The sequence below is a fragment of the Pogoniulus pusillus genome, chromosome 17, assembly GCF_015220805.1.
Source record: "Pogoniulus pusillus isolate bPogPus1 chromosome 17, bPogPus1.pri, whole genome shotgun sequence".
NCBI classification, from domain to species: domain Eukaryota; kingdom Metazoa; phylum Chordata; class Aves; order Piciformes; family Lybiidae; genus Pogoniulus; species Pogoniulus pusillus.
In genome coordinates, this window is record NC_087280.1 from 24,851,662 (window position 1) to 24,864,780 (window position 13,119).

General features: G+C 51.5%; 1 protein-coding gene across 1 annotated transcript; it reads left to right on the plus strand.

The window, feature by feature from the left end:
• Nucleotides 1–4,222: 4,222 nt before the first annotated feature.
• On the plus strand, nt 4,223–6,037 carry TLNRD1 (talin rod domain containing 1). Its single transcript, XM_064158145.1, has one exon. It carries the CDS (start codon nt 4,234–4,236, stop codon nt 5,299–5,301), a length of 1,068 nt encoding a protein of 355 aa, XP_064014215.1. The 5' UTR covers nt 4,223–4,233; the 3' UTR covers nt 5,302–6,037.
• Nucleotides 6,038–13,119: the final 7,082 nt, after the last annotated feature.

Genomic DNA, 13,119 nt, shown 5'->3' on the forward strand with positions numbered 1-13,119 from the left:
AAAATCAATTCCTCCTTCACAAAAAGAGATTTTACTAAGCAATAAAAGGACCAAGCCCTGTCAGATGATTCAGGGAAGAAGGCTTCATGCCCCCGTTCTGTTGTACTAAGCACAATGCAAAATAGAGACGGATGTGACGAGAGAGGAGCTCCCACAAGTAAGCCCAGGTTCTGTAATCTGCTGAGCCACACTGAAAAGCCTTTAACCCTCCTGGAGCTCGCAATGCCTGCTGCTCTGAACCCCACAGACTCCGTTTATTCAGACTCTGTCAGTGAAACCTTCCTAAAGCCAAGCATGGCCACCTGATTTTCATGTCTTTTAAGTCTGTGTACCAATTCACAGAGCTGCCCAAGTCCTGCAGGTCACCTTCAGCCCTCAAATAAATGGGTATGCTCCTTGAGGGAAATGTGCAAGGCTTATGAAGTAAATATCCACCCCAAACCACGAAGTAAAGGTTCCTCAGGAACCACATATACACCTACAGGACCTTCGAGGTACATACTCAGTCCTACTCAAATTACTGGACTCAAGAGCATTTGACTTCAGGCCAAGAATCCATCCTTCTGGTCAATAAGGATGGTAAAAAAATCCAGCCAGGCCAGTTGTGCTTGCAAAACAGCAACATAATCTGCAGGAGGGCTCCACCAGGCAGCTGCTCCAAGAAATCCCTCCTCCATGGTGCAAACAACCAATTAAGGTGGTACCTGGGGACAAATGCACAAATCATATAGAACACCACGGCATGCAACAGCACCTAAAAATGGAAACTGCTGTTAGGTCACTTAGCACCTCTTCCAGCCAGGGGTAAGACCCACATTTTATAAGAGAAATCTTTCAAACTCTAATTAAATGTAGTCAGTCCTCATTAACAATAAACTAGGTTAATGAGAGGCATTCCTCTTGCTACCTATCATCTCACTGCCTCATTTCATAGCAGAGCTAGATATATTTTGATATACAATTCACCTCGCTGCTTCTGCCCATCGCTCTTCATTTTTCAGAGCACTCTGAAATCATTCCTACTTGCAGTTCGGAAATTGAGTTGCTGGCAGTAAGCCAGAACTGTTTAGGCCCAAATCATGACCTTCCTTTAAACTGCTCTGATTTGACTCACGTCACCATAACTTCCCTCATGCCGTACCCGTGAGGTGGGATGGGCAGAGAGCTATCCTATTTTGGATACACACAAAGGCCACTAACTGCCCCTTTCCTCAAGCCGGGCTCTGTGGCCAGGGCTTCCCCCCACCCCTGTCACACAGCCTCCACTTTCACATCTGTATTCATTCTGCTCTTGTCCTTCTTGTCAAGTCCAAGGGCTCCTCTATCTACAGTGCTAGAGTCTGGAGAAGTGAACCTGTCTGCAGCTCTGTCACTGTACAGGCTTCCTTGGCACAGGGACATCATCGGCTCTGGCTTGCAGGTGAGGAGTCTGGTTAAATCCCCACCTTTTTCAAGGTCACTTACACCCCTGCAGCAATACGAATGTAGCTGGGAATTGGGACAAACGTCCTTCTGGATGCCTGCAGCCTGCTAAACGCATTGTAAGTGCCCAGAATGAAGAGGCTAACTTGAAAGGGGAAATATGGCTGAAAGGAGCAAAAGCAGGTTGCTATTATTTAGCTGCACCTTAAGCCACAGCAAAACATGTAATAAATACAAGACGTGGCTCCAACACAGGTTCTAAGTATTTAGCATTGCATCGCTGGGGAGACTGCATAACAGGAGAATCTGGTACATGAACATAAATATTCTCATCACCACCATTTACCAAACTATATTGCCTTTGGAAGCATCCTTGGCAGCATTAAACCCATCTTCTTATAACTTGTTCCAGTCCAATTAGTAATTTTAATTTTATTACTGTTTAATGTCATTTACCTGAATGTTCAGATTTACAGAGCATAGCATCTAGCTTCTGACAGGAATAGTCTAACAAAGTTCTTGGTATGCTGCAGAATGGACACAGGCCAGACTGGGTGAGCTCAGCAGGTTTACATTGTCTCTCATGAACTCCGAGGAGTGGTAACCCGTGCAGAAAAACAAGGGCAGAACCGGGCAAGACATATGCGAGACACACACCAAGTTCATCTCCATTGGTTTAAAAAATGGGCCAGTGCCGAGGGAACACTTATATGTAAATAAAGGTGCAGTCCCAGCTCGCACCGTGTGCGCAGCACCACTCAGCGCTAGCAGCAGCTTGGGCTAACTCAACCAGCGCAGCCAGCCCGAGCCCTGCTGCGGCAGGGAAGGCCCCGCTGGCTTCACCCTTGTGAAGCTGTCTTTGATGCACCGCCGTACAGGCGGAAACGGGCAGTGAAGGCTCTTACCTAAACCCGCTGCTCCGCGGAGCCCTGCCGGTGCTGTCCGGGGCGGGCGCGGTGGCCAGGACGCCGCACTCACCTGGCGGGCTGCCCGGAGCAGTGGGCCCGGCGGGAAGCGGCACCGAGACGCCTGTGCCCCAGCGGCTTGGGGCGGGGGCGGTTTCTCAGCTGCCCCCTCGGCAGCTCCTCCGTCTCCGGTATCCGACTGCACGACGCACTCCCGCCCAGTCGGGGCCGCGGCGGCCCACTCGCGCTGAGCTCATCCGACGGCCCCGCTTCTCTCCCTCTCACTTTCCTCCCACCGCCCTCTCCTTCCCTGCGCTCCCCCTACACCGTCATTTTTTCACTCCCCAGGCCCCCGCCCGGCGGGGCCTGCGCTCGCCTCACGTCCGCGGAGCAGTGCACCCGCAGGGGCCGCTGGGGCCAGCTGCCCGCGGCCGCCGGACGGGCGATGCCGACCGCAGCACGGCGCTGCTGCCCCCTCCGCCGGGGAGGAGCGAGAGGCGGCGGGCGTGGAGCGGGGCGGCGGGGGGAGGGCAGGATTTAAACGAAGGGCGGTGACACCGCACAAAAGATTTCGATAGGCTTAAGTGAGGTTACAGCAAAGGCAACGGGGAGGGGGGAACCTCCCTGAGAGCCATGCAGCGTCTGGCTGGCAGATCCGCCGCAGCCGCCTCTTCCCAATAGTTTGCCTGAAAGCCTGAGAAAGGGAATTTAAAAGAAGATTTCCTTCCCCTATTTCTTTCCTTTTTTTTTTTTCTTTCTTTTTCGTGTTGTTTGTTTTTTTTTTTTTTCACTGGGAGTTGGCGGCTCAGCCAGAAAACATGGCAGGAGGAGCGCAAGGCCGGGCGGGTCGCAGCACCCGCGGCTGCAGCCTGGAGCCCCCACCCTTGTTTGCGGGAAGAGCCTAAGTTGGTGCGGCGGAGGTCACAGCGGGAGCCGGGCGAGGAGGGAGCGGCGGCGCGGAGTCTGCGGGGCTCTGGATGAAGAGGCATGGACCGCGGCGGCGGGGAGCGAGCTTGCAGCGGCCGCGTGAATGATCGAGGCAGGAAGGAGTGAGGCAGCAGCAGAAGGAAGGGGAACGGATCCCGCCCGCCCCCAGCACCCGGAACCGGTGGATTTCCCCCCCTCCCCCCCGGCCTTCTATTTAATTTTTGCCTTCTCCGCAGTGGCCCCCCCACTCCATCTCCTGGCGGTGCCTCTGCTCCCCGGCCCGGCGGCGGGCTGCGCGGCGGGACTGTGGCGGCGGGTGGGCCACACCCTCCGCGGCGCTTCCTGCGAGCCGCCGGCGCGGGGCCGCGGCGGGCGCGCCGGGGGCGGCACATGGTGCGCAGCCGCCGCCCCTCCGGCCCTTGCGAGCTGCGCCCGGCTGGCGCTGGCCGACCGGAGGAGCTGGGGACACGGTAGCAACTTGGAGGGCTGCGCCCTTGCCCCAACTCCGTGCGACTGCTGGGCGTCTCTGAGGTATTCCGTCTGGTAAAGGGAACTTTGCGCAGGATCCCGCACGGCCAGGAAGCCAGGGAGGAGGTGGCGAAGGGAGGGAAACCACCGTGCGAAACGGAAAAAAAAAAAAAAAAAAAACCCACAGAAAAAAAAAATTAACATATATTTAGCTAAACGATGCCGGAACGGGGCCGGAGGGCTCCCGGCGAGCTCCGACCCGCCGCGGGAGCGTCGTAGTAGCCGGAGGCTGGCTCCGGATTGGGGTGGGCGTCCCGGCGGAGCTCGATCTCTGCAGCAGCGGCAGCCCCGGCGCCCAGAGCCTTTTCTTGCCTCCCGGCGATTAATGGAATGATGTTGCGGAAAAGGCAGAGCGATCCTGCCGGGCTCAGTCGGGACTGCTCGGGCGGCGGTGGCAGAGGCGGTGGCGGCAGCGGGGTAGCGAGCGGCATGCGAGTGCCCCCTCGGCGCTATGGCTAGCGGTGGCTCTGGCAAGTCCAGCAGCGAGGTGTCTGGCGGCGGCATCCCCAGCAGCAGTTCCCTGCAGAGGAAGAAGCTCATCTCTATCTGCGACCACTGCAAGATCAAGATGCAACTGGTGGCTGATCTGCTGCTGCTGTCGAGCGAGACCAGGCCGGTGAACACGGAGAGCCTGTCTGTCTTCGGTGAGTCCTTTGAGAAGTGCAGGGACACGATCATTGCCAGGACCAAAGGACTTTCCATCTTGACCCACGACGTCCAGAGCCAGCTCAACATGGGACGCTTCGGGGAGGTGGGGGAAAGCCTGATGGAGATGGGGGAGCTGGTGGTCTCCCTGACTGAATGCTCTGCCCATGCTGCCTACCTGGCTGCAGTGGAGACTCCGGGAGCCCAGCCTGCTATGCCTGGCTTGGTGGATCGCTACAAGGTGACCCGATGCAGGCATGAGGTGGAGCATGGCTGTGGGGTCTTAAAGACCACCCCTTTGGCTGATATGAGCCCTCAACTCCTGTTGGAGGTTTCCCAGAACATGTCCAAGAACTTGAAATTCCTGACAGATGCTTGTGTGCTGGCCAGTGAAAAATCCAAGGACAAATTTGCTAAGGAGCAGTTCAAACTCAGTGTCAAATGCATGAGCACCAGCGCCTCAGCCCTCTTGGCATGTGTCAAGGAGGTCAAGACTTCACCCAGCGAGCTGACCAGGAACCGCTGCGTCCTGTTCAGTGGACCTTTGGTGCAGTCTGTCTACGCTCTGGTGGGCTTTGCCACTGAGCCCCAGTTTTTGGGTAAAGCTGCCACCATTAATCCAGAGGGCAAAGCTGTGCAAACTGCCATCCTAGGAGGAGCCATGAGTGTGGTATCTGCTTGTGTGCTCTTGACCCAATGCCTCAGGGATATCGCCCAACACCCCGAAAGTAGCACCAAAATGAGTGATTACAGGGAAAGGTTGAGGAATTCGGCTTGCGCCGTCTCGGATGGCTGCAACCTGCTATCTCAGGCACTAAGAGAAAGGTCTTCACCCAGGACTTTACCGCCAGTCAACTCCAATTCTGTGAATTAATCCCCCACATCTTCTGTTTAAATCCCAGTCATTGCTAAAGGAAAATAATATCCCACCTCCTCACCCCCTTTTGTATACCAAAGAAGTTGCTTGGATGAGCCCAGTCCTTTGATTCTGTGTGGTGGAGGAGCAGAACCTCTTCAGACTTGATGTACTAACAGGGGTAGCCAGTTGGGGCTGCTTTTGTGTTTAATGCCAAGCAAGTATCTGCAGATAAATTTGTCCTTGTTCAGCAAGGTCTTCACACAAGTGGTAATAACAGCTGATGAAGAGTTTTTATATTTGGGGAGGTGGGGATACCTTAAAGAAAAAACCACAAAGCTTTAATCGCGCTGGGTGCGGTTCGTAAAGTTTGTCTTCCGAGATTGCCCCTCTAAATGTCACTGTTTGGTTGCGCAGGAAAAAGGTTACCTCAACTCTCGCTTTAAAACGTGACAAAACCCAACACCACCTGGAGGACGGATGTAGCTTCGATTTAGTTTGGTTTTGTCCAACTCTTTGTTTTGCATCAAGTGTTAGGTCAGGAGTGCTTTGGGTGTGTAGGAGTGGCAGGGCTGGAGGTTGTGGTTAAGTTTGCCATGTGTCGATTTCCAAACTGGGGGAAAAGCTACTGTGAGTAAACAAACAAGAAATTACACTATAACAAAACTGATTTTCCATTTTTTCCCAATGTCAGTTTTTATCTTGCATGTACTGGAGTATTTATTTCATCTATTAAAATGTTATGTTTCTCAGATGTCCTTCTGTCAATCTCTCCGTACTGGAATCCCGGAGCAGCCAGGCCTGTTTGCATTGTATGTCATTTCCCCCAGGGAATGGGTGGTACAAGTGGAGCTGTGGTTCTAGGCAGCAGCATGCAGGCTTCAGTTCAGTTCTGTGTCTTTCCTGAATGCTGTCCCTCCCCCTGAGCCCCCTTGCTCCTCAGGGCCCCTCTCTAGCTGTGTCTGTGGGAAGCTGGACAGTGCTGTGCCTTGAGATGGCTCTGCAGAGCTGGGCATGGACTGCCTCGGGTTGTCTTTATCAGCATTCTGTGATAGCTTGTCAGGTTTTGTGGTCTGGCTCTTGCAGATGTTATGGGCCATCTGAGTTAAATTTGTGAGTTTCTATCTTAATTTATTAAGGGATTTTGGAAGAAGTTTGCTGGCTAGCCCTGCTCATTCTGTCTGTCTGCTTAGCACTCTGAAGGTCTGCTGAAGTGTGCCCTTTTGATGCCTTGGAGGTTTGCAGCGGAGCTCCTCAGTGCAGGTTTCTGTCAAAGCAGTAAGAGTTTGATGTTGCAGATAACAGGAAAAATCAATTCACTTCTGAGGCCTGGTCCACCTCCACTTGGATTCCCTGGGAACTGTGAGTGGACTGTAGGGCATACTGCAGTAGTTCCCCTAATTGCAACGATTACTTTCTTTTTCAGACTCTTTTATTTGTGGCCCTGTGGGATCTGTGCCTTCTGTATGTTCCATGAAGGGTAAATAGAGGAGCAAGTCTTCTGGCCAGGAGGCTTTGTTTGTCTTCCCAGCTCTGTTGCATAATTGGCTGTTTCTTCCATAGGTCTGCCAATGGAACAACATTGACAGTGGTGGAGAATGTGCCTTTAAGATGTTGTTACCATGATTTGACCATCTGCTGTGAAGTGCTATCCTGTTTGTCCTTTGAAGAGGCAAACCTTTTGGGTTTGGATGTGGCCCAGCCCTGGAGTAGTGGGAGGCCTTCCTTTGACTGGCTTATTGTTTGTCTTGCACATGATGCTTTGGCTTAGTTTGGCAGGGAAGTGACCGTTGCCATGTAGTGGGCAGACACCGCCTGTTGAAGAAGGCATAAGATAAGCTGTCATATCGGTTTCTTCAGAGGGAGGAACAAATCATTCCTTGACCCCACCTACAGTGGACCTCGGCTTTGGGTTGTGTTTTGTTTTTCACTGGAGCTTTTCTGACTTGAGTGAGTTGTGCAATGAGTACTTCTCTGCGTGGAGCATCGGTCCAAGCTGCGTTGCTGTGGGCTGCGACGTTCACTCGGTGGTGTCTCAGAGTGTGCCTCGCAGCGGCACACCTGTCTGCATCTGTGTGGCCTGCTGGGGAAATTCCCTTGCTGTTCCTTCAGAAAGAACTCGGTGTACACAGGCTGTGCTGACCTGGGCCCGATGCCCCCTCAGGTATCTCCTCAGAGGCTCTCCTGCACATACAGAGTTTTCCCATGGGGATGGCAGGAACAGCTGTAGGACTCCTGAAGGATTCCTAGGAGGCCAAGGCCATCTACACCCAGGGAGGTCCTGTGGCTCTGGAGTGTTTGCTGTTGTCTGCTCCACTGCCCTTTGTAACTCCCTCCTTTGCAGCATGCCTTTGGAAGCCAAGTGCCCACCCCAGTCCCCCCTTCCCTCTTCCGCAGCTGCACTGAGGGGAAGGAGGAAAAGGGGACTGAGCAAACGGAATGCTTTCAGGATGTGCTATCTTCTGTGGCTGCAGACAGGAGGTGAGGAACTGGCTCCACCCTTCCTAGATGGTGCAGAACTTCGTGTGGAACGTGCAGAGATGGTGCTGAGGAGGCTGCAGGGCAGTGCTGCTTGGGGAGGGTCCAGGTGCAGGGCAGCATCCTTCAGCTGCAGTTCTTTTCAGTGGCCATGACCTACATTTGCAAGGGCTGCTGCCAGATATAAACCAGAGGGTTCCAAGGGGCAGCTCTGCAGTGTGTCTGCTAATGTCCCACTGGCTCTTTTGACATTCCTACTTAATTTTTGGTGCTGCTGAACTCATTAGATTCTTTTTGATTGGTTTATATGTTCTGGAGGTTGTATGGATCGCAGTGCAGCCACCTTCTTGCCTATGCATAGGAAAGGCAATCTCTTACCAATGGGGGTGCCAATTTCTCTGCAGTGAGAGCTTTAATGCTGGCTTTGTTTTTGGAAGGATACTGCAGATTATCTCTTTCTGGTGATATGTTGAGGTGAACCACGTGCATGTGTATAGGTACAAAAATAAGTATGGATCCTGGGGCTCCTTTTGGAGACTGGAGGAAAGCAAACCGCTCTAGAACTCTCTTTGCATTTGGAGCCTGTGGGCTCTGGCGGGATGTATCCAGGCCTTGAAACAGGCTGCTTAGGTACATAAATATATCCATACATGCATGGCCTGGCAGAGCTCCTGAGCGTGGACACACAGCTGTCTGCAAGGCTCTGGTGCCGCTCCAGAGGCAGAGTATGTGGTGAGCATTCCTTCAGGCTGTGTTCCTGTGGCATGTTCATTCTGTAAGGCATTCCATCAGTAGCTTTGTTCATGTCTGTTCACTTGGTGCTCTCTAGGGCAGGCACGATCCCTGCTGGCCTGGTTCTTGGGGGCAGTTGCAGGCCACAGTGAGGTCACTGGTGGTCAGCTGGCATTGTACATCAGGCCCTTGTTGCCCCAGTACTCAGCCCACTCAGGGCAGCAGGTAGTGTCACTGAGCACAGGCAGCTGCAGACATGTCTTGCAAGCTGCAACCTTGGTGACCTGGACAAAAGAAGAGAGTGTTTGGGGGTGCTACATCACAAGTGAGCTGCTCCAGCAGTGTTTAACCAGAGGGTTAACTCACTGCCAAACAACTCGGGCAGTGCACATCTGTAGGCAAACCCAACACGACCCCCATTGAAAGAGAACTGAGCTGCTTTTCCAAGCATACCGATTTTTTAACAGGGAAGAAGTTGTCACTTCTGTGTAGCCCAGAGGTAACACCAAACTCAAGACTGTGGCTTCATCCCAGCAGCGTTCCCTGTTGCTTCCACACAGCAGCTGGATCTCCAGAGTTGAGATGGGAGCAGTGTTTGTGGGCACCTAAAAGAAAACTATTTTGTATAAAGCAACCAGTAAAGTGGCAGCAAAATGCTGCTGAAAAGCAAGTACACTACTCAGAGGAACTTGCAAACGTAAATCCTTGTTATTGCTCAAAACTAAGGAAAAAAAAGACCATGGGTCGGATAATTCCCTTCACTTCTTACCACAGGAAATGATCAAAGTAGCAGAAAATCTGCTCTTTTTGGCCAAGCTTCTGTCAGAGACAGAAGGGGTCGAGCCAACACATGGTGTATGCAGCCTTGCAGCAAGAGGGGATGTGGCTGATGGGAAAGGAGGTGGAAGCAGGGAGAATCTGCAGGGTGATACCTCCTGTTAAACAGGAACTTTCCTGCTCTAGATAAAACAGAGGCTGATCCGGTAAAGAAATCCCAGGCAACACAAGGTGTCTCTGCAGGCTGTTAGATGCTTGTGAATGAAGGCATGGGGCTAGGAGAGTTTGGGATGCTCAGCATCAAGCAGCTCTGTTGCTGCAGGGAACCAAGGGCCTCTGGGCTTGCCCTAAGGTGTGCAAGCAAAGAGCTGGACCTGCCAGGAGGGGCTGGTGGGGAATGGAAGGGCTGGGGGCTCTGTTTGGTTTGTTGGGGGATTGGTTTTGTTTTTTCTTCTCTATGAAGCTCTTTCTAGACTTTCCAAGCAGAAGCAGATGGTAGGAACCAGTACATTTTAGTTCTTTGTTCTTGCTGTCTGTGAAAGGTGCCAGATGGGCAGTGACAAAGAGATTCTCTTCCTGTAGCCTAGGGAGAGTGAAAATGCGGAGCTGGAAGGCTGCCTTGTCCTCACAGGATCGCTGTAACATGTTTTGTGGGTGCCCACTGGTTTCACTTCTTGGCTTTTTGAAATCCTAGTGGCAGTGTGACAGGGTCATCAAGACCATCAATATATTTCATTCAGGACAGCAAACCACTGCTGGTTTTGGGTCGTTCACAAACAGGCCAGGCATGAGGTGCAGGGTCAGAGCCTCACAGGAATGACTTGGGAAATGAAAATCTGTGTGCTCCAAGAGGCGTTTATTTACTTGGGAATGATGAACTGCCACATTTTAATACAAGAATGGGTGAAATACACACTTGATTAATATAATTAGCAGCATTTTGATCCTTTTTCTTAATGAAGATGGACATCTCTGGATGTGAAGGGCCTCAGTCATGGCCCAGTGCAGTCTGTGTCAGTAGATACTAAACTTTTCCAGGAGCAATAGTAAAATGTTAGTGGGTTTGTGTTCCAAAGCAAGGTTTTATAGGTTGATTTTTGTCAGTCTGCATCTTTGTCTAGAGCTGGTTTTATTGCCTTAGGAAGTCCTTTGAGCCTGGGGAGGTTGTTTGGTTTTTTAAACCCACAGAGTGTCTGATGCTATATTCCAGCAAAGTGAAAAGCAGCATTGCAGGATTAATGGAGATTCCTGGGGTCTTTTGTCAGCTTGCCAGGCTCTTGTTGCTGTTCTAACTTAATTTTGTGTAATTTCTTTCATGTTACTAAAGGCTGCTTGTGGCTGTAGAGGTGGAAGCTGCCTTGCTGCACAGCCAGCCTGGTTCCTATGCAGATACTGTTTGGATTCTTTAGAAATCCTGCTGGCTGCCAGATGGAGCTCTCGCAGGCTTTATGTTAACTACTTGGAAAGCCAAGTCGCTTGAGTTTTCTCTCCTCCCCTCCCCTCCTCCCCCAACAAAATAAATAAATACTTGAGAAGTGATTACTAACAAGTTGCTTCACTTCAGTTTTAAAATCAAATTAGTCTGAGGTGAAGCAACTGCAAGTCCCAGATACCTCTGAGCAGCTAGCTTTTGGCAAGACTTGACTCACTACCAAGGTTTTAAAGCAGCAGTTTTTCTCCAGGTTTGTCTGAGCAGTGAGCACCAGAGAATCCTAAAAAGCAGAGAACATGGCCCTGAGTCCTGCAGCAGCATTTCTGACAGGGTCTGGGCTTCAGATGGAAAGTCCAAGGCGCTCGGAGGTTGCAGTGGCTGCGAGGACTGCTGGAAATAGCTTGCAGGGTGTGGTTCAGTGGTATGTGGGCTGCTGCGAGCTGCTCCTAGCCCTGAATGGGTTCACCCAGCCTTGGGGTGAGCCAGAGGCTGTGCAGCAGCTCCTGTGCTCAGCACTGAGGTGAGCCAGTGAGGAGAGGTTGGACTCCAGGCTCTCCTATCAGCAGCATGGAGCCCCAGGCTGTGTGCAAACCATCCCTCTGGCACTGGGAGCCCATGCATATGCTGGGGTGGGTTGAAATGGCTTCTCTTGCCCTGACCTTGGGCTTGCTTTGCTCTTCATCCCACTCAGCTGAGTTCACAAGGCTTGCATTAGTGAGCAGAGCAGCAGCAGCACCTGGTCAGGTCTGGTTGGCCTTGGTCTGGATTTTAGCAATTGTGAGGCTTCATGTGGTTGAAATTCAGCGAACTGCTGGGTCTAGGAATGCTTCCCAAAGCAGCCGTGCCTGTGGGGCACTGTGGCACTGATGAACTGAGGGACCGTCTGTTTCATGCTCAGTGCATACCCATTAGCAAATACATCCAAGGTGTTCCTCTGGTTCGTGCAGAAGCTGCTTGGAAAACACTGCAGGTCAGCGTCCCACTAATCACAATTCTGTTGGCATCAGTTGCCAGGTGGTCAAGACAGTAACTGTCCTCTGAGGATAGCTCTCTGAAGTACAGGGTGAAAAAAACCCCAAGCCCAACGCCCTTCCCATAGTCCTTTTTTTCCAGCAGGCGCCGATTGCGTCTGCTTCACATGGAGTGTGAAAAGTGCCTTGAATTAGCAGGCACTGTTAGGGCTGCCCAGGTGTGCTCTGGGCCCTCTGTGCTTTCTCAACATGCACATGAGAAAAGTTAGACCCTTCTGTGCAGTGTGACAGATGACAGGCACTGTACCACCTCTGAACAGGCATGCAGTTAGTGCTCTGCTCTAAGTGCTTTGGATTTAACTGATGTTTAAAAATTCAGTATGGTATCAAACCTTTCTGCAGTGCTAGAACCAGAGTTTTCATAGTTCAAAAACTTTATCCCCTTTTACCATATTAAAGCAGCCATTAGTCAGAAACTTTTCAATCTGTGTGTCTGGATTAAAAAATAAAAGGGATCGTGAGCCCTGTGCTTCAGTCTGAATACCTGAGAGAGTTTTAAAGCTAATGGGTTGACCTATTTTTAAATTACAGAGCAGGGAAACCTGTGGGTGTGTCCTTTTTCATGTTGAAACGAGCTATTGTTTTTCTGCTCATAATTAAAAGCTCCCTCTTTAGGAACTCAGGTTGGTTCAGTACTTTGTGAGATCACTGAGCAGTGCTATCTGCATAAAATTTCCTTAGTCCTGACTTCAGGCATGAGCTCATTCAGAATCTGTCTTCTCTCGTGACTGTCCCAACAGTCTGCAAATGGAGCTGGAGGCATCAGGACGGCTGAAGAACACTCAAGTGAATGGTACGAGCCTCAGAGACACTTGAGTGGTGTCTTTGAATCTTCACAGCCAGGTGCTGCTGGCCAGGGCACTGCAGGCTGCAGCATTCCTGAAGAGAGACAGTGAAATACAGCCTAAAAATCAGCTGTGAGCAAGAGAGGGCTTTTTCCAAGTGGGGGTGAAGTTTATGGTTTTAGTGAAAGAAAAGCTCATAAAATGTTTGGTCAGAGCTGTAAGAGCATTTAAAGGCTTAACTCCCCTTGATTTTCAGTGGGAGCTACATGTCTGGATGTTTGGTGGAGCTGGTCATTTGTGGTGGACTTTGAGTGCCTATGGTTTCAAAATCAACTCTTAAGACGTCGTAGTGGAGTTCTCCTAAAGCTCTGTACAGCCAGGAATGGGCAGTTCAAGTATGCACAGCAGCCCTATCTTCGCAGTGGCCATTCTGACCTCTCTGTATGGGGTAGAAGTGCTTGCTGGCCCTACAAATGCCCTGGCTGGCAAGCTGTCAGAGTCCCAGCTCCACCTCACTTGTGTTATGGTTGCCAGATGCCAGCATCCACATCCAGCACTTCGCCTTCACAGCAGCATCACAGACTTCACCTCCCTCCACACA

Excerpts from the sequence above, each read along its gene's own strand:
- TLNRD1 (XM_064158145.1), top strand. The coding sequence starts at position 4,234 with ATGGCTAGCGGTGGCTCTGGCAAGTCCAGCAGCGAGGTGTCTGGCGGC.